Source organism: Schistocerca serialis, chromosome 3 (genome assembly GCF_023864345.2).
Source record: "Schistocerca serialis cubense isolate TAMUIC-IGC-003099 chromosome 3, iqSchSeri2.2, whole genome shotgun sequence".
NCBI classification, from domain to species: domain Eukaryota; kingdom Metazoa; phylum Arthropoda; class Insecta; order Orthoptera; family Acrididae; genus Schistocerca; species Schistocerca serialis.
The window spans coordinates 852,312,732-852,333,255 of NC_064640.1; the positions used below are offsets into that span (position 1 = coordinate 852,312,732).

The following is a 20,524-nucleotide window of genomic DNA, read 5'->3' on the forward strand; positions in this document are numbered from 1 at the left end:
TTTCTCATGTGCTTTACACACATAACTTTCAAACATCGAGCACAGTGCAATTTAACTTCTATATCTTTACCCCGAGGAGAAACTGTGCAGCACCTGGGCTTAAGTATACTTTGTTCAGAAAGTGGTGCATTGTTGCTGTATTCAATTCCTGCAATTTTTGTGGCTTTCTGTCTAACTTGTTTAGGCAGGGAGTGAGTGGCTGCTCTCTTGCACACTATGGGATTTACTAATGACCTTCTGCCATCACGTAAAAACATTCTTCGGGAAATCCTCTCATTGTTATTATTTGCATATATAATGAAGGCGTTATTGTAAGCAATGTCAATCATTCGAAAAAGTAGGGCAAGTGACCAGCATCTAGTTTTTCTTGAGGTTGAATAAGTAGTGCACATTTCATCTATTGTGTCCACACCTGATTTGGTATTATTGTACATCGTTATAATTTCTTGTTTCTTTTCCTCTGCAGTATTAGTGTCAATGGCACAGTCATGATGCAAAGATGAAAGAAAAATAATGTTTTTGCTCTTCTTTGGCACATATGAAACTATGGTGATATCCTTTCTGAATCCAAAAAGGCTGCTTCTAAGTTCACGACCTCTCAAGCAAACAAAGTCTGGAGGGATCTCCCTCTTATTCTTTCTAAAAGTTCCTACTATTGCACGTTTCTTTTTCAGGAGCTCTTCAGTCAGTGGTATGGAACAAAACCAGTTGTCTAGTGTCACATTGCGTCCTGTGCCTCCGATAGGCTGTACAAGTCTACTTACTATCTCCTTAGGCGAGTTTGACAGTGCATAGGGACCCTCTGGCTGTTTACCCAACATAGATTTCCATCCCCGAAGTATACCATGTTCTAGCGTCACATAAGGTGAAAATTTTCAAACTACATTTTGCAGGCTTGCTTGGTATATACTGTCGGAAACTGCATTTGCCTCTGAATGCAACCAGTTGTTCATCCACTGTTGTATATTCAGACAGTATAATTACTGACACATATTGACATGAGTAATTCAAATACTTCTCTGAATGCAGCTAGGTGATAGAATTTCATGCAATTGTTATTTGCTCTCTCCAGCCATTTAACTGTAGCATACCTCTTCATTATTTAACTCACATTTCCAGAAAGTAGTGTAAAGTTTAAGTTGTTGTTTCAGAAAATTCGCGCTGTTGTTTCTCTTTACATACAGTTGCGTATAGGCCAAATTTGTGGAATCATATTTTCGTGTTTACCTGTAATTTAATTGACTTATTCTTAATCAACTATTACGTTTATCATGAGTGAAAAGTGCTTGACTTGCCATAGAATCTTAGATCGGTGCTTTGGTGTGACAGGTGCTGTAGTTTTTTCCATGTGGGCGACTGTAGTGGTGTGGGAGTGGGGGAAGTAAATGATACTCGTCAGTGGTTTCATAGGATATGTAGTAGAGGTAGGAAGATACTAGAACAGGAGGGGAAAATTGGCACCCTTCAGGCTGAGTTAGATGAGGCCAGGGGAGATCTTGACATGTTAAGGAGGGAGAAGGGCAAAAAGAGGCGAGAAGCGGCCACAGGAGGAACAGGCCAAGAACTTTGTCTGACAGCTTCGTGGTGAATGTGGAAAATAGATTTGACCTGTTGCTTCGGTTAGAAGCTGGTGAGCCTCAAGCACTTGCAGGTGTAGACAGGGCACAACAAACTTTCAGCAGCAAATTGAAAAGTAGGAATGTAGGGAAATCGGTAAAAAGAATGAAAGTGTTGGTGTTAGGTAGTTCCCATGGAAGAGGTGTTGGCCAAGTTTTGCAGGATGAACTAGGATGAGAATACCAGGTCGCCAATTTTTTTAAATCTAGTGCTGGTCTGGAGCAGGTGACAGAGGATTTAGGATCACTTTGCAAAGATTTCACTACGGAAGACACCGTGGTTACAGTGGGTGGGCCAGGTAAGATATTGACAGAGTTCCTGGGTACAGTACATAGTATGACCTGGCAAAGATTGCATCAGCATCGAACCATACTAGTGTTGAGTTTGTATATGCTCTTGGGCACCATGACCAACCCAATTTGAACTCTTCTGTCAGTAGAGTTAATTTGGAGTTGGAATGGCTGCTTATGTCAGGTACAGGGTCACACATTGCTGTGGTTCCTGTTGGTTCTCTCAATATGTGGGATTATACTAAGCATGGCCTTCACCTCAACAGAAAAGGGAAGGATAAACTGGCTGAGTAAATAGCAGGACAGTTAAAGGGGGGAGGGACTGTCATGAGTGATAAAATACCAGTGGTTATAGTGTTCAGGGAAGACTCTTTTTAGGGTAGGAGGACAGAAAGAAACCAAGTTTTAAGAGAGGTTAGGATTGAGACAAACCTTCAGTTTGAGAAAGAAACCAAAAAAACATAATTCTAGCTTGTTACATCAGCATAAAAAGCTGCTGGTTAAGAATTTTTAAGAATCAGCAGAAGTCTCAATTCTACCAAATTTTAACTCTGTCAATGTGAAATGTCAGCTATTTTTATTGCATCAAAATATTCAAGGACTGAGAAATAACATTAATGAAGTAATTAGCTGCATAGATTAATTAGAGTCCTCAAACCCAGCTGACGTAATCTGCCTCTCTGAAAATCATGTGACCACTGGTATAGTACTTTTAAGTGTTACAGTGTTTAGGTTAGCATCTCACCTTTGTTGAGCAGAAATGGAGAAAGGAGGAGTTGTCACAGTCATCAGGAACTGTAATAAATTTAAGAACATAGACATTCATAAATTTTGCCTAGAATGGCATATGGAAGCATGTGCAACAGAAGCAGAATTTCATAAACAAATCCTTCATAATATTAAGTGTATATCGAGCACATGCAGGCAAACTTTAATCTGTTCATAAACCACACTGAATCTGTACTGGCCCAGTTAACAACCAAAAACAACTTCAGTGTAGATTTGCTTGAAGACTCTTCCAATATGAACTTATTTGAGTTAGTAAGACTATAATTCAACTTAACCCCCCCTTTAAAGTTCCCAACTAGGGTAGCCAATTACTCACAAACAGCTACTGATAATATCTTTATAGAAAAGTCCAATGAACAAAATTATATTACAAAACCAATAGTCAATGGCCTCTCAGAGCATGGCATGCAGTTCCTTCTGTTAAATGTTAATACTGAACAGGATATAAAATATGTTAAATCTGAACTCAAGAGGGTAATCAATAAGGCAAAAATTGATTATTTTAGGACACTCCTCAGAGACATTAACGGGAGTGATGTTTACAGTGCTCATGACATGAATGAAAAATATAACACTTTTGCTAATAAAGTGCTTACCTTATTTGAACACACTTTTCCCCCAAAACTATCCAAGGTTAGAGCACAGTCTACAAAGAAGTCATGGATTACTCAAGGAATAGAGGTATCTTGTAAAACAAAAAGAAAACTGTATCTGTCAATCCAAAACAGTTCTGATGATGATGCTATAGCACATTACAAGAGATACTGCAAAATATTAAAGACTGTAATACGGGCATCAAAGCAAATATATTACATGGAAAAGATAGTCATATCAGATAACAAAATAAAGACAACATGGGATATAGTGAAGTGGGAGACTGGTACAACCAGATATGAAGCGGGGCAAATAGCATTAAGAGTAAATAATACATTGGTGACAGATTTGTATAATGTTGCAGAACTTCTTAACAAACATTTTATAACTGTTACTGAAAAGATGGGGTTGCCAGGTTCTGTAGATATTGCTGTGAGATACCTTAGACCAGACATTTCAAGTAACTTCCATAATATGAATCTGACCCTCACTACCCCAACAGAAGTAATGTCTATTTTGGCCCACCCCATTAGCTGTGCGGTCTAATGCACTGCTAGTCACTGCCAGCCCCTGGCACGAATCTGCCCGATGGATTAGTGTCGAAGTCCGGTATGCCGGCCAGTCTATGGATGGTTTTTAAGGCAGTTTTCCATCTGCCTCAGCGAATGCGGGCTGGTTCCCCTTATTCTGCCTCAGTTACGCTATGTCAGCGATTGCTGTGCAAAAATTTTCTCCACGTATGTGTACACCATATTTAGTCTACCACAAAAACATAAAACATTGGTGTGAAGCGTTATTGGGGAAGAGGGTCCACTGGGGGCCGAACCGCACAATAACTCTGGGTTTGGTGTGGGGCGGTAGTGGGGTGAGTGGACTGCTGTAGCCTGTTGTCGGGTTGTAAACCACTGAGGGCTATGGCATGGATAAAGCCTCTCCATCATTTCTAGGTTCCCAGTTCCACAAAATACAATACTATACAACGTCCATCATAAAATCCTTAAAATCAAAAACATCTGGTAAGTATGATGAAATATCAACACAGTTAATTAAAGGATGTGATTCTGAGTTAAGTAACATATTAAGCTATCTGTGTAACTAATCATTTATCAGTGGAATCTTATCACAAATAACATACTGTCATAGTTGCAGTTCAGATTTCTAAAGGGTTCTGATATTGAGAAGGCTATCTACACTTACAGTGAAAATGTACTTAATTCATTAGACAAAAAAATTGCAAGTAACTGGTATATTTTGTGATCTGTCAGAGGCATTTGACTGTGTAAATCACAATATCCTTTTAAGTAAATTACAGTATTATGGTGTAACAGGAAATGCTGCAAAATGGTTCAAATCTAATATCTCTGGCAGGAAACAAAGGGTGTTATTAAGAAAGAAACATGTATTGAGCTATTAGGCATCAGCCAACTGGGAACTAATTACATGTGGGGTCCCACAAGGTTCCATCTTAGGGTCCTTACTTTTTCTTGTGTATATCAATGGCCTTTCATCAGTAACATTACCAGATGCCAAGTTCATTTTGTTTGCCGATGATACAAACATTGAAATAAATAGCAAATCAAGTGTAGTCTTAGAAAGACAGGCTAATAAAATATTTGTGGACATTAATCACTGGTTCCTAGCCAATTCTTTGTCACTAAACTTTGAAAAAAACACACTAAATGCAGTTCAGAACTTGTAAGGAGTGTCCCACGAGTATATGCCTAACAGATGATGACAAGCAGATAGAAGAAGTGGACAGTGTTAAATTCTTAGGATTACAACTTGATAATAAATTCAAGCTAAAGCAACGTGCAATAAGAGTTATGTGTGGTATGAACCCAAGAACATCCTGTAGAGGCCTGTTAAGGGAACTAGGGATACTAACTACTGCTTCCCAATATATTTATTCATTAATGAAATTTGTCATTAAAAATATATCACTTTTTCAAAAAAAACAGCACAGTTAATGGAATCAATACTATAAATAAGAATAAACTTCACAAGGATTTGACGTCACTTACTCTTGTAAAAAAAGGTGTGCCTTATTCAGGAACACACATTTCCAATAACTTGCCAACAGCCATAAAAAACATAACAACCAATGAAATTCAGTTTAAGAGAAGCCTAAAGGATTTATTGGTGGCCAACTCCTCCTACTCCATTGATGAATTTCTCAGTAGAACCAACAGATTTTTGTGTGTGTTACAATCAAACTTCTGCACCATTTCAGTGCAGTAATGTGTTCATTGTAAATAAGTACTGTAGTAATTATATGTTTATTACCTTATAAATAAAATAAACATTTTTTAAAAATTTTAAATTCTGTGTATTAATGTGACCTTAGTAGATGAGTGCTGTAAAATGATCCTTTTATATGGTGTTCATTAAAAAAATGACAATCATTCCACTTGGGACCTTTGGAAGGTACATTAGCTTATGTGTTTTAGTTGTAAATACTGTATTTGTCATGTATTATTGTTTGTCTGACATGTTCTACATCCTGGAGGACCTTCTCATTACGAATCAAAAGGAATGACAGTAAATCTAATCTAATGTCTTCTACTACATGACGTTATTTTGTGAAGTTTATCTATTCTGCAGGATGAAGCAGGTGATTTTTGTAGGTGATTATTAGCATCATTATTATTATTATTATTATTACTTCTTTTCTCAGACGTTATGTCTGGTCAAAAATGGAAAGTGACGCAGACCTTGGTCAAGCATCACTTCCTTTTAACTGTACAGTATATGTTACATTGCATTTAAGAACTTTCAGGTAATTGAACATGTATCAATAATTACAGATTTCTGTAGTTGTATATACAAGTTTGGATGAGCTGTACTGCGTTGATGTACTGGTGGATATTGTGTGGTATGACTCCTGTAGTTGACAGTATAATTGGTATAATGTCACCTTTATCCTGATGCCACATGTCCTTGACTTCCTCAGCCAGTTGGATGTATTTTTCAATTTTTTCTCCTGTTTTCTTTTGTATATTTGTTGTATTGGGTATGGATATCTCGATTAGTTGTGTTGATTTCTTCTTTTTATTGGTGAGTATGATGTCAGGTTTGTTATGTGGTGTTGTTTTATCTGTTATAATGGTTCTGTTCCAGTATAATTTGTATTCATCATTATCCGGTACATTTTGTGGAGCATACTTGTATGTGGGAACATATTGTTTTATTAGTTTATTTATTAGTTTATGGCAAGTTGTTGATGTATTACTTTTGCTACATTGTCATGTCTTCTGGTGTATTCTGTATTTGCTAGTATTGTACATCCGCTTGTGATGTGATCTACTGTCTCTATTTGTTGTTTGCAAAGTCTGCATTTATCTGTTGTGGTGTTGGGATCTTTAATAATATGCTTGCTGTAATATCTGGTGTTTATTATTTGATCCTGTATTGCAATCATGAATCCTTCAGTCTCACTGTATATATTGCCTTTTGTTAGCCATGTGTTGGATGCATCTTGATCGATGTGTGGCTGTGTTAGATGATACAGATCACAAAGTACCAGATACCCAGAATTAAAATTTTTAACAGAACAATGACTAGCTGATCAGATCTGTGTAATAATCAAAAGTAACAGGATACCCCAGTCAGAATCAGAAAACTTGAAACAACAAGTACAACAAATACTGGAACAAAATAATATGCAATCAGAAGAAGAATAAAATACAGTAATGGATTCAAACAGCCCAGAGCAAACAAACAAAGAACACCACGCATCAATTAAACAATCAGAGGAAAACGAAATCTTAAGACAGCCACCAGAACAAGTACAAATACAACATGAAGTGACACACATGTTAGATGGAAGAAAAATTTCAGCTGACATATACAGAATACAAAGACACAAACACAGACATTAGACCATTCTTGCATAGACCACCAAATAACCCACAAGTCGAAACAACAATAACAACTATCAACACAATCATACACAACAAAATAATTGAAAATACAACTATGGAAGAGTTACAACTAATGGTTTATATAGGAGCACTCACTACACTAAATATACACACTAGGTAGAGTTCAGAACCAACCAACACACAGAAGAAACCCATAAAACCAGCATGGCAACACAGGCTACAGATCAGAATAGAAAAACTGAGAAAAGACATCGGACAGCTAACACAATTTATAAGAAATGAAATATCAGAATATCAGACAAAAATCAAAAATGGTTAGGTAAAATCACACAACAAGAAGTGATAGAGCAATTAGGTGAAAAGAAGCAGAAATTACAAGCATTGGCCAAACATCTTAGAAGATACAAAAAAAGTAAAAATAGAAGGAAACAAAACCAAACATTCAACACAAACCAAAAGATATTTTACAATACAATAGATAGCACACACATTAAAATAGACAATCCACCAAACATAACAGACATGGAACACTTCCGGAGCAACATATGGTCAAACCCGGTACAACATAACAGGCATGCACGGTGGATACAAGCAGAAACAGATACGTACAAGATGATACCACAAATGCCTGAAGTGATAATTTTGCAACATGAAGTCACCCAAGCAATTAATTCTACTCACAACTGGAAAGCCCCTGGAAAAGATAAAATAGCAAATTTCTGGCTAAAGAAGTTCACCTCAACACATTCACATCTAACTAAATTATTTAACAGTTACATTGCAGACCCATACACATTCCCTGATACACTTACACATGGAATAACTTATCTGAAACCTAAAGATCAAGCAGACACAGCAAACCCAGCTAAATATCACCCCATAACATGCCTACCAACAATATACAAAATATTAACTTCAGTCATTACACAGAAATTAATGACACATACAACACAGAACAAAATTATAAATGAAGAACAAAAAGGCTGTTGCAAAGGAGCACGAGGATGTAAAGAGCAATTGATAATAGATGCAGAAGTGACATATCAAGCTAAAACTAAACAAAGGTCGCTACACTATGCATACATTGATTACCAAAAAGCTTTTGATGGTGTACCCCATTCATGGTTACTACAAATATTGGAAATATACAAAGTAGATCCTAAATTGATACGGTTCCTAAACATAGTAATGAAAAATTGGAAAACCACACTTAATATCCAAACAAATTCAAATAATATCACATCACAGCCAATGCAGATTAAGCGTGGAACATACCAAGGAGACTCATTAAGTCCTTTCTGGTTCTGCCTTGCTCTGAACCCACTATCCAACATGCTAAATAATACAAATTATGGATACAATATTACTGGAATATACCCACACAAAATCACACATCTGCAGTACATGGATGATCTAAAACTACTGGCAGCAGCAAATCAACAACTCAACCAATTACTAAAGATAACAGAAGTATTCAGCAATGATATAAATATGGCTTTTGGAATGGACAAATGTAAGAAAAGTAGCATAGTCAAGGGAAAACACACTAAACAAGAAGATTACATATTGGATAACCACAGCGACTGCTTAGAAGCGATGGAAAAAACAGATGCCTATAAATATCTAGGATACAGACAAAAAACAGGAATAGATAATACAAATATTAAAGAAGAACTAAAAGAAAAATGTAGACAAAGACTAACAAAAATACTGAAAACAGAATTGACAGCAAGAAACAAGACAAAAGCTATAAATACTTACGCTATACCAATATTGACCTACTCATTTGGAGTAGTGAAATGGAGTAACACAGACCTAGAAGCACTCAACACACTTACACGATCACAATGCCACAAATATAGAATACATCACATACATTCAGCAACTGAAAGATTCACATGAAGCAGAAAGGAAGGAGGAAGGGGATTTATCGACATAAAAAAACCTACCTTATGGACAGGTAGACAATTTAAGAAAATTCTTTCTAGAACAAGCAAAAATTAGCAAAATACACAAAGCAATCACTCATATAAATACATCAGCTACACCACTGCAATTTCATAACCACTTCTACAACCGTTTAGATCACATAACATCAACAGATACGAAGAAAGTAAATTGGAAAAAGAAAACACTACATGGCAAGCACCCGTATCATCTAACACAGCCACACATTGATCAAGACGCATCCAACACATGGCTAACAAATGGAAATATATACAGTGATATGGAAGGATTCATGATTGCAATACAGGATCAAACAATAAACACCAGATATTACAGCAAGCATATTATTAAAGATCCCAATACCACAACAGATAAATGCAGACTTTGCAAACAACAAATAGAAACAGTAGATCACATCACAAGTGGATGTACAATACTAGCAAATACAGAATACCCCAGAAGACATGACAATGTAGCAAAAATAATACATCAACAGCTTGCCTTACAACATAAACTTATAAAACAACATGTTCCCACATACAAGTATGCACCACAAAATGTACTGGAGAATGATGAATACAAATTATACTGGAACAGAACCATTATAACAGATAAAACAACACCACATAACAAACCTGACATCATACTCACCAATAAAAAGAAGAAATCAACACAACTAATCGAAATATCCATACCCAATACAACAAATATACAAAAGAAAACAGGAGAAAAAATTGAAAAATACATCCAACTGGCTGAGGAAGTCAAGGACATGTGGCATCAGGATAAAGTTGACATTATACCAATTATACTGTCAACTACAGGAGTCATACCACACAATATCCACCAGTACATCAATGCAATACAGCTACATCCAAACTTATATATACAACTACAGAAATCTGTAATTATTGACACTTGTTCATTTACCCGAAAGTTCCTAAATGCAATCTAACATATACTGTACAGTTAAAAGGAAGTCGCGCTTGATCAAGGTCCGCGTCACTTCCATTTTTAACCAGACATAACATCAGAGACAAGAAAGAAATAATAATAATAATAATAATAATCCCCGTGGAGGCCCGGGAAAAGAATAGGCCTCTGGTATGTTCTGCCAGTTGTAAAAGGCGACAAAAAGAACAAACCACTAATAGGGCTAAGCCCCCTTTTAGTGTGATTAGTTGGTTCAGGACAGAACTAATGAAGCCTCGGACAAGCGCTGTCATGGTCGGGGACGACACTTGAACCCTATGTCCATCCATAATGGTAATGACACTGCTAGCCACACGAAAAATGAGTTAAATCCCAATAGAGGTGTTTTGCAGGACATTCTTCGGGCAACCACCGTAGAAGGAAAACAAAGACAGAGGACGAGATGGTCTGATGAAGTTAACCGACACCTCATGTTCTGTTATTACCAAGCAACAAACTTAGGAACCAACACAACTGGATACAGATCACAATATTTTAATGTGTGTGTTATCTATTATTATTATTATTATTAAGTATTTAATTAAGTATTTAGTGGAGTAATAAGGTGATATTATGAGGATAATAGGTAAAGTTATTATGTTGATACAATGAGGAGATATTAGATGTATTTAATGAAGTATTTATGTATTACTTATGTGATGAGGAGAATGATGTTGGGTAGGGACTGGATAGGGAACATGTCTTTTTCTTACCGTGGAGAAAGTTTATGAAAGACACATATAGTCAGCAAGGTTTGTAGTGCAAGTTGTTTTTGGTCTGAAGTAACAGATGCAAGTCAATACTCAGTTAAATTTATGCAGAATGGTTGGGTCTATGTGAAGTGTGACACCTTTTGTAATTAGGCAACATGTCAGTAATCTGTGCACTGGAAAGTGATTAAGTGTCTTGTTGGAAATTAATGTGAAGAATGTGACACTTTCAAATAGGAAGTAAGCTGGAGAATGTTTTTAGGGAATTAACAACTATACCTATACACCACTACATACTTGTACACTGTTGAAAGATAATGAGAAGTCAGAAATGTTTATTTCTGAACTTATGAAATCTTTTTACTTACACTGAATCATACAAGGTAAGTCAAGCAAACACATCTGAACACTTGTGGGTAGATGTATTCAATATTCAAAAGGCTCTATAAATTGAACTACTTATTGTATCAGACTATATACTTGAGACATATAACTGTTCTGTTACTATTTCTGAAAATCTGATGAATGATGGGAGTTATATAGTTACTTTTCTGAAAACATGATGAGGTATATACTAAGTTTTTGAAACATTTTACCCCAGATGGCAGACTTATAATGAATTTGTTTTGTGCTTGATGTGCACCAAGTGTTACAACCCAATAGTGGGTTACTGAAACATGTAATGATCAACATTTATTTGTACAGAAATTCTAGTTTTTAAGTTTTTAAAGTGTTTCACCACAACCATATCCCACACAATGACTTTTAAATATCTAAGTGGTGTTACATATTTTCTTTGCTGTTTTGTTATTTATGTAAGCAGCTATGAGTATGGGAGTGATTCTTGAATGATACTAACAGGTACAAAGACTACTTTGCCACTGAATACTATACCCACACCGCATAAAAAAAAAACTGCATAACACTATCATTTTTGTAAATACCTTGAAGATACTGTCTGATAACTAGTAATATATGTATACTATTCTTTGTCTTTGAACTACTTGTAAACAGAAGGCACCATGCGATTTTATGTAGATGTCTATGACACAAAACAAGCAAATCCTATTTTCACCGAAGTGCGTAAAAGATATCGGGCGAGTTATTGACATCTGTGGGCACTTGCTTCCCTAATTTTGATACATAATATCATCTGTGTACAGTATATAATTTTGTGTATTACCTTTGTGGACATTGTCCAATTAAATCCGGTTTTAAGTGAATATTCAACCAGAAATGGTATGTAAATTTCAGACAACACCATGATCTGGAGAGGATATTTTCATTTTTATGGTTTCAGTGTTAGTTATATGACATGTTCTATGGACATTTACCATAGTGTTAATAAATATGTTATTTCATTGATGTTGTATATTATCCTCACCCACGAGTTGAACCAAACTGATAGTGAACTGGGCTGTGTGTTTAAACACACTACATGGTACCCTCAACTGGACTTGGACTTAAATTGTCATAAAGAACTTTTAGTTAAGTGCTAGATTTTACAATGTGGTATCCCGAATTGAAGCTGTGCCATGTTAGCACACCGGACTTATATTTGAACTACTATACACATAATCTAGTATCCTGGAACTGAGTAGTGCTTATGTAGCACACAGAACTTTAATAAATGCCTTGACGTTTTAGTAGTGTCTATGCTGCACACAGTATTTCATGAACTACTGACAATGTAAAATAGTACTGTAGCCATGGTAGTGCCAAAAAGGTACAGAGGACTTGTTTCTAAGATATGGTATCGCATTTTTCAGTAGCGAAATTGGTATAGTAATCTACAATAGTGCAAATGATATAGTATTTTACAGTTATGATGAAAGTAACAGAAAAGACTGTTTTCAAAATAGTATTAACTTTTCAAAAAAATTAGTAACTTTAGGAAGTCAATTGAATAAGAAAACAAATGATTTATCTTAGAATTTTCTGTATCCAAGTTAAAATTTACAGATTGCTGAGTGTTAGTTTTAGTCTTGTTACCCTTAATGCATTAATATTTGCTTTACAGTTTTTGTCTTAGTGTAAGTATTTTTCTTTAATATTGCTAATTAGTAGTTATACAAAATTCATCAGCATTATGACATTGGACCTTTTTTTTTTTTTTTGCGAGAAGTAACCCATTCAAATTTATTTATTTACTTTTTTCCAGATGAGTTAGTATTTGCTTTTGCCTAAGGGTTTGCCTGGTATTCTTTTCACTCAAACTTCATATCAGTTAAGAAGTCATTTTTATGTTTCTCTGGTTTCTTGTTGAAATGCAGATTCTGAAAGCCTTGTTTATCTTGGAATTTTCTCATGAAATATTTCACATATGTGGTTAGGGAACATTGGATTCTGAATTTTATACACTGAAAAATGTTGTTGGAAATATCCTTGGAGCTGTGTCCACTCCTAAAAATCAAGACCATCAACAGTATGAAGAAATCTTTGTTTATGTGAATATATATTTTCATAATTGTTCTATTGTGATGATGATGATGACAAAAATTGCTGTCCATCTAACACTGGTGGCTCATGCAAAATTTTACCGATGTGCTACAATACTACAAATATAAACAGATTTTTTTTTGACTGTATCGTCAGGATTGACTTAATACTGTTGTGACATTAGCCTTACATAATGAACTAAGCTCATGTATGATATTTTTATCTACATCTACGTAGATACTCGGCAGTTGATCACATGATGCATGGCAGAGAGTAGCCTTTACCAGTGGTAGTCATTCCCTTTCCTGCTACACTCAAAATATAGAATGGGAGAAATGACTGTCCACCTTTGTGTGGGCCCTAATTTCTCATGTCTTATCTTCTTGGTACTTATATGGAAAGTATACTTGGTGGCAGTAGAATCATTCTGTAGTCAGAGTCAAATACCATTTCTCTAAATTTTCTCAATAGTTTTCTTCAAAAACATCGTCTTCCCATTTGAGTCGCTGAAGTATCTCCATAATACTCGTGTGTTGTTCAAACCAACTGCTAACAAGTCTAGCAACACACCTCTGAACTGCTTCAATGTCTTCCTTTAATATGATCTGCTGCAGATCCAAAATACTCAATCAATATTCGAGAATAGATCACTAGTATCCTATATGACATCTGCTTTACAGGTAACCACAAAACTGGTTATCATCCACCTTCACTACCACAATCCTCACATGCACATTCCATTTCATATTGCTTTGCAACATTACATTCACATGTTTAAATGATTTGACTATGCCAAGTGGCACACTACTAATGCTGTTACAGAACAATTTTCTTTCCCTGCTCATCCACATTAACTTACATTTTTGTACATGAAGAGATAGCTGCCATTCATGACAACTAGGAATCTTCAAATAAATTTGTAGTTGAAATATGGACAACAAGCAACCCTATAATGGAATGACGATAACGAAAATTTGTGCTGGGCTGGGATTTGAACCCTGATTTTCTGCTTATTGCAAGATGTCATCTTACCATTAAGCTATCCGAGCATGCCTCATGGGCAGACTCGATCTTCTATATGTTGTTAACCATGTGTCTATAACCTACACTAGTACATCCATTATGTCTATTCCCATACAGGAGAGACATTTTAATTGAAAGTCACTTGCCCAGTGTTGGCAGTTAAATAAGATATTGCAGTGCCTGTGTTGTTCAGAAGTACAATGTAGTGGTCTGTCTGACATCTATGTACACTCCTGGAAATGGAAAAAGGAACACGTTGACACCGGTGTGTCAGACCCACCATACTTGCTCCGGACACTGCGGGAGGGCTGTACAAGCAATGATCACACGCACGGCACAGCGGACACACCAGGAACCGCGGTGTTGGCCGTCGAATGGCGCTAGCTGCGCAGCATTTGTGCACCGCCGCCGTCAGTGTCAGCCAGTTTGCCATGGCATACGGAGCTCCATCGCAGTCTTTAACACTGGTAGCATGCCGCGACAGCGTGGACGTGAACTGTATGTGCAGTTGACGGACTTTGAGCGAGGGCGTATAGTGGGCATGCGGGAGGCCGGGTGGACGTACCGCCGAATTGCTCAACACGTGGGGCGTGAGGTCTCCACAGTACATCGATGTTGTCGCCAGTGGTCGGCGGAAGGTGCACGTGCCCGTCGACCTGGGACCGGACCGCAGCGACGCACGGATGCAGGCCAAGACCGTAGGATCCTACGCAGTGCCGTAGGGGACCGCACCCGCCACTTCCCAGCAAATTAGGGACACTGTTGCTCCTGGGGTATCGGCGAGGACCATTCGCAACCGTCTCCATGAAGCTGGGCTACGGTCCCGCACACCGTTAGGCCGTCTTCCGCTCGCGCCCCAACATCGTGCAGCCCGCCTCCAGTGGTGTCGCGACAGGCGTGAATGGAGGGATGAATGGAGACGTGTCGTCTTCAGCGATGGGAGTCGCTTCTGCCTTGGTGCCAATGATGGTCGTATGCGTGTTTGGCGCCGTGCAGGTGAGCGCCACAATCAGGACTGCATACGACCGAGGCACACAGGGCCAACACCCGGCATCATGGTGTGGGGAGCGATCTCCTACACTGGCCGTACACCACTGGTGATCGTCGAGGGGACACTGAATAGTGCACGGTACATCCAAACCGTCATCGAACCCATCGTTCTACCATTCCTAGACCGGCAAGGGAACTTGCTGTTCCAACGGGACAATGCTCATCCGCATGTATCCCGTGCCACCCAACGTGCTCTAGAAGGTGTAAGTCAACTACCCTGGCCAGCAAGATCTCCGGATCTGTCCCCCATTGAGCATGTTTGGGACTGGATGAAGCTTCGTCTCACGCGGTCTGCACGTCTAGCACGAACGCTGGTCCAAATGAGGCGCCAGGTGGAAATGGCATGGCAAGCCGTTCCACAGGACTACATCCAGCACTCTACGATCGTCTCCATGGGAGAATAGCAGCCTGCATTGCTGTGAAAGGTGGATATTCACTGTACTGGTGCCGACATTGTGCATGCTCTGTTGCCTGTGTCTATGTGCCTGTGGTTCTGTCAGTGTGATCATGTGATGTATCTGACCCCAGGAATGAGTCAATAAAGTTTCCCCTTCCTGGGACAATGAATTCACGGTGTTCTTATTTCAATTTCCAGGAGTGTATGTCCAGAGGACCACTGCATCACACCTCTTACAAAAACAAGCAGTGCAATATTGTATCTTAAGTAGAAATCTTGTCTAAGGCATCTTGTATCCCATTACAGTCACACAACAGTGAAATGTTTCTGTACATCACAGCATTATCAGTAAATAAACAGATTGCTGCCCACCCTATATGTTTATGATTTCCATTGTTTCTTTTTTGTTAATGCATTGAGGTCCTAGATCTTTCACCCCTTCTACCCCACGCATTACTGTTCATGAATAACAAACATGGAAAGCAAATAACACACTGTACACATCACAAAAACAAATCCAATGCTCTTCATACACTTTCATACTAAATTTTCTCATATACTCACTTTTTTGACACCACCTACAACCTTTTGACTTACAAATGTAGTAATCTTAACTAAATTGAATATATTAACACTTTTAGTGCCAAATATGATGTGATCGTGATCCAGATTTTCGGCAAAAAATGCCAGTAACGATCTGATCGTGATGCCTTTCTCATTCGCTAGGAAATACTAACAACTTTGCCTTCAAGCGTGGAAAAAATGAATGAGAAAGGCATCACGATCAGATCGTTACTGGCATTTTTCGCCGAAAATCTGGATCACGATCAGATCGTATTTGGCACTAAAAGGGTTAATTTTACCAATATAAATTTAACTGTTTAAATGTATTTAAAATTTTATAATTGAAACTTTATCATTATGATGGGGGAAAAGAAGCACAGAGCAGCAAGAATCAAATGTGAGCTGACAAACTGCCAGCTGGTATGCTTGACCAGTGCACCATGGCACTGATATGTCAAGTATTGCTCACAAATCCCTCATACTTTACTCACAAATTATTAGAGAGAACTTTACATTTTTTATGGCCCATGCAGGTGACATATGACAGTAAGTTCAAAGGGGCATCAACCCATTTCTACTCACACAGTTTGATCCAAATTTGTTAGGATTTAAATTTGGTATAGGTGTACCTAACTCTAATTCTTCCTTTCTTCTCCAAAAATCTACTGGAAAAGGGCCTCTTCAGTAGAACATATACTGAATTTACCATATTGCTTTTACAGCACCTTACAAACATCTTCAACGAAAAATACTGACTTGTGAATGACATCATGCCCTTAGTGCCACCAGGCATAATGTCACACCAGAGCATGTGCAATCAAAACAGACAGTTTTATTGCTTTTTTGAGTTGAGCATAGTGTGGATGACCATTTCAGCACTTGACACTTGTTTCTGGTTATCATATGGAGAGCACTACAAAACATTTTTTCGACCATTTTATTTGCATACCAGCACACATTTTATGAGAAATGGTATAATTTTAGTGCAATGTTTACAGTGAGCTGTAGCATGTTAAAACACGATCACCAGCCACACTGCCATCAGTAGTCAGCAACAAACTGGTGCAGGAAAATCACTAAAGAAATTCATGAAAACTATCAGTTTTGTCATATCTCCACTACCATAACTTTTTACAGACTTCTTCGAGCATTTTGTATGGGATCACGTCCAAATGATTAGGCTATCATGAATTCTGTGCTCGTTGTGTTCCAAAACGACTTTCTGAGAATCACAGAACTCAGCTGATGACTGCTTCTCTTGACAGTCTTCTCTCAATGTGTAGAAATTAGGGATTAAAGTGGGTAAGAGGATTGTTGAGGGAGAATTATGGTGAATTAGTGGGGAGTTACTCTTTGTATAACAGTGCAGATGGAGATGACACAGTGATTAACATGTTGAGAATTGATGGAAGAAGTAATTAGTACCTCTGGTGTAGTGTTTGAGGCTGGAAGCAGTAGACTATAGGTGTTGATAAGCAAGAGTGAAAATTTATTCAGTGGGTTCATAGCAGCAAGCCATAATGAGATGTATTGAATGGTTGGACTTATGAGTTTCAGAAGAAAGTAGAAATTGGTGCGCAGGTGGTCTTAGGACTGAGAAATGAGAAATTCCACAGAGTATTTTTTAGAAGCAATTGGAGGCCATGCTACACTTCTTGACTGCAGTCGATGCAGCAAGTCTTGTCTATTGATTACATTACCACCACCAATTATCATCATCATCTGGAATCTGTTGTTTGTACAACAGCTACAAAATTGCACTAATATAAGGCATACCTGGTAGATTTCTACAGCTGTATCTGAAAGAACTTCTCTGTATTCAGTGAGATCAAAATTCTGTAGACACTGTTCATTCTGTAGTGATGTGTATTCAGTTTGGAATGTTTTGTCTCCACTATACTGTTTCAGATTATGCAGAAGCCTCACAGTATTTGAAAGCCACAAAACCATTATATCAATATCATCATGGCCTTTCTTAGTAACTTTTTCAATGGTGTAGATAGTTGCTGTCAGGAGTAACTGTACTTTCTCATAATCATTTTGACAGTCGCCATGCCTAATGTACATGAACAAAATGTATGCAGGCAATCCTGGCAGTAATGTTACAGCAATATGTTGCTTTAATTCTGCAATTAAAAGAACGTAAAATTCATAAACAATGGAAGTACTTCAATAAAGAGAACACATGAGTGAACATAATGAAAAATTATTCAGGCATATATATTGACCAAATATCACATGCCTAACAATATGTCTAATATCCTCTTTGTGAAACTCAAAAATTCCTTGGTAATGTCTTTCCTTCTTTCTTATCCCTCTTCTGTTATTCCTTTGATCTTGCCTCTTCACTAGCACTTCCTCTATTGAGTTTTCAGCTGTTTCATCATTGTTATCTAATTTGCTGTAAAACACTAGGGGAAAAAAGTAATATTGTTTCTGGAGCAGTTACACAATCATTATAACAGCACCTCTCAAAATATGGAATAATTTTAACATCCTGTTTATTGGTCTTCAAAATATACTTACACCCTGCATCCTTCAGCACTTCAGTTTGCAATTTTAAGCTGTTCTGGCATTTTGAAAGTTCCTCTTTAGCTAAATCTAGTTTTTCTTGAAGAACCTGGAATTTGTACACAACACATTTAGAAATAATTAATATATCCAAAATGTATTTTGCCATTTGCACTGATTGTGGTAAAAGTATAAGGAAACAAAACTGTATTTGCAGGCAATGGATTGGGAAAAAATAACAAAAAATAATAAATGTGGGATTAATTATAAAACTGCTGAGGAAATGATTGCACTACAAATTGCATATATTTGCAAACCATTACAAGAAAAATTCCAGTGATGATGTTAGATGAAAAACATTTTGCATTTCTCCATGGACCATACTGATTTTTTCAATAATGATGGATGTGCAGGATTTATGTAAAGTTCCTTATTATCAAGTGAGAAGGTATCATGAAAGGTTATCCTCAGGAGTCACATTCTCTGGCCACATAAGTTGGAACAATATAGTCATAAGATATATTCATTGTATCTCTGTCAATTAAACCTTATACTTATTTCCTCACAAATCATTTGTAATTATTGGTCCATGTACATTGGGTGAAGTTTAACAAAACACAAGAAACTAAATACAGTTCATCAGCATTCTTAAAATAGGGACTTCATAGTTCAAGGATATATTAAACAGGTTGGGAAGCCACAGAAGATGATAACAGCATTTACAATCATATAGTCATATCAGGAGGGTGAAATCTGTAACTCTGGGCGTACCAAGAGTATCCTGAGAGGAAGCATTCAGTAAGTAATGTAAAGAAGGAGTACAATGCTTTAACATTTCTGGCTCGGTTCATTACTGCATTATGAACATGAAATCTGCAGCTAAATGACAGATGCAAAGCTGCCATGATTTTTCTATGCTGAAACCAGTAGGTTGTATACCATAATCAAAGAAATGAAGCAGATGATGCAATACTGGGAGAAACTATACTGCTTTCAGAATAAGATTTTCACTCTGCAGCGGAGTGTGTGCCTGTCAGGAAGTTTCACTATACTGCTTGCATATAGTGGCAATGAACTGCTAACTCATTACAAAAAACAGCAATAAATTGGATAATAATATTTTAAAATATAACAACTGGAATTTACATAATTATTCGTGGTATTAGCAAAGTTTTCTCAGATGAGCTGCAGCTTGGCACAGGGTAAATGACAGCCAGTTGAGTCTTTAATTAGTACCCAACACAGTCAACATGTCTGCAACACATATCATTGTAAATATAATGCTTTCAATCAAAATTTCCATAATCAATCTAATGTTCATGACAATTTTCGTAACACATGTATATCTTCCAACATGCCTGTGTGAGAAGTGAAACCATTACAGATATGTTGACATTTCAACATTTTATTTCTGCGTAAAGAATATTTCACATCAAGTTGCTGTTAACCTAATAAAAATATACTGGTAATCTAATAACTTACATATTCACACACGCCTTATTGCCACATTCTGCAAAGTAGACGTTAAAGTTAATTTAGCGTCAGTTCCAGTCAACTCTACTCTTCATGAAAGAATGCCACTGACATAGGAATGAGGGTGAGTGACCATTATGTGGAATCGTGATGAGGTTGGGTGAATGTGCATTGCTGTTGTTCAACTTTTAACATATTGTTTCTCAGCCACTCATGTGCACTAGTCCTGTCCATTATCTTAGTTGCCTCAGCCAGTTTCCAGCTGCA

At 37.2% G+C, this 20,524-nt stretch overlaps 1 protein-coding gene across 1 annotated transcript in view; it reads right to left on the minus strand.

Annotated features, from left to right (window-relative positions):
* The window catches only part of LOC126471265 (unconventional myosin-Va-like), a 163,186-nt gene that overhangs the window by 48,214 nt on the left and 94,448 nt on the right, over window positions 1-20,524 (minus strand). The window contains exons 9-11 of the mRNA XM_050099383.1: window positions 18,800-18,893; window positions 18,502-18,684; window positions 18,050-18,399 (exon numbers count right to left, since the gene is read on the minus strand). Of these exons, the coding sequence (XP_049955340.1) occupies window positions 18,050-18,399; window positions 18,502-18,684; window positions 18,800-18,893 (627 nt within the window). The remainder of the gene's footprint in view (window positions 1-18,049; window positions 18,400-18,501; window positions 18,685-18,799; window positions 18,894-20,524) is intronic.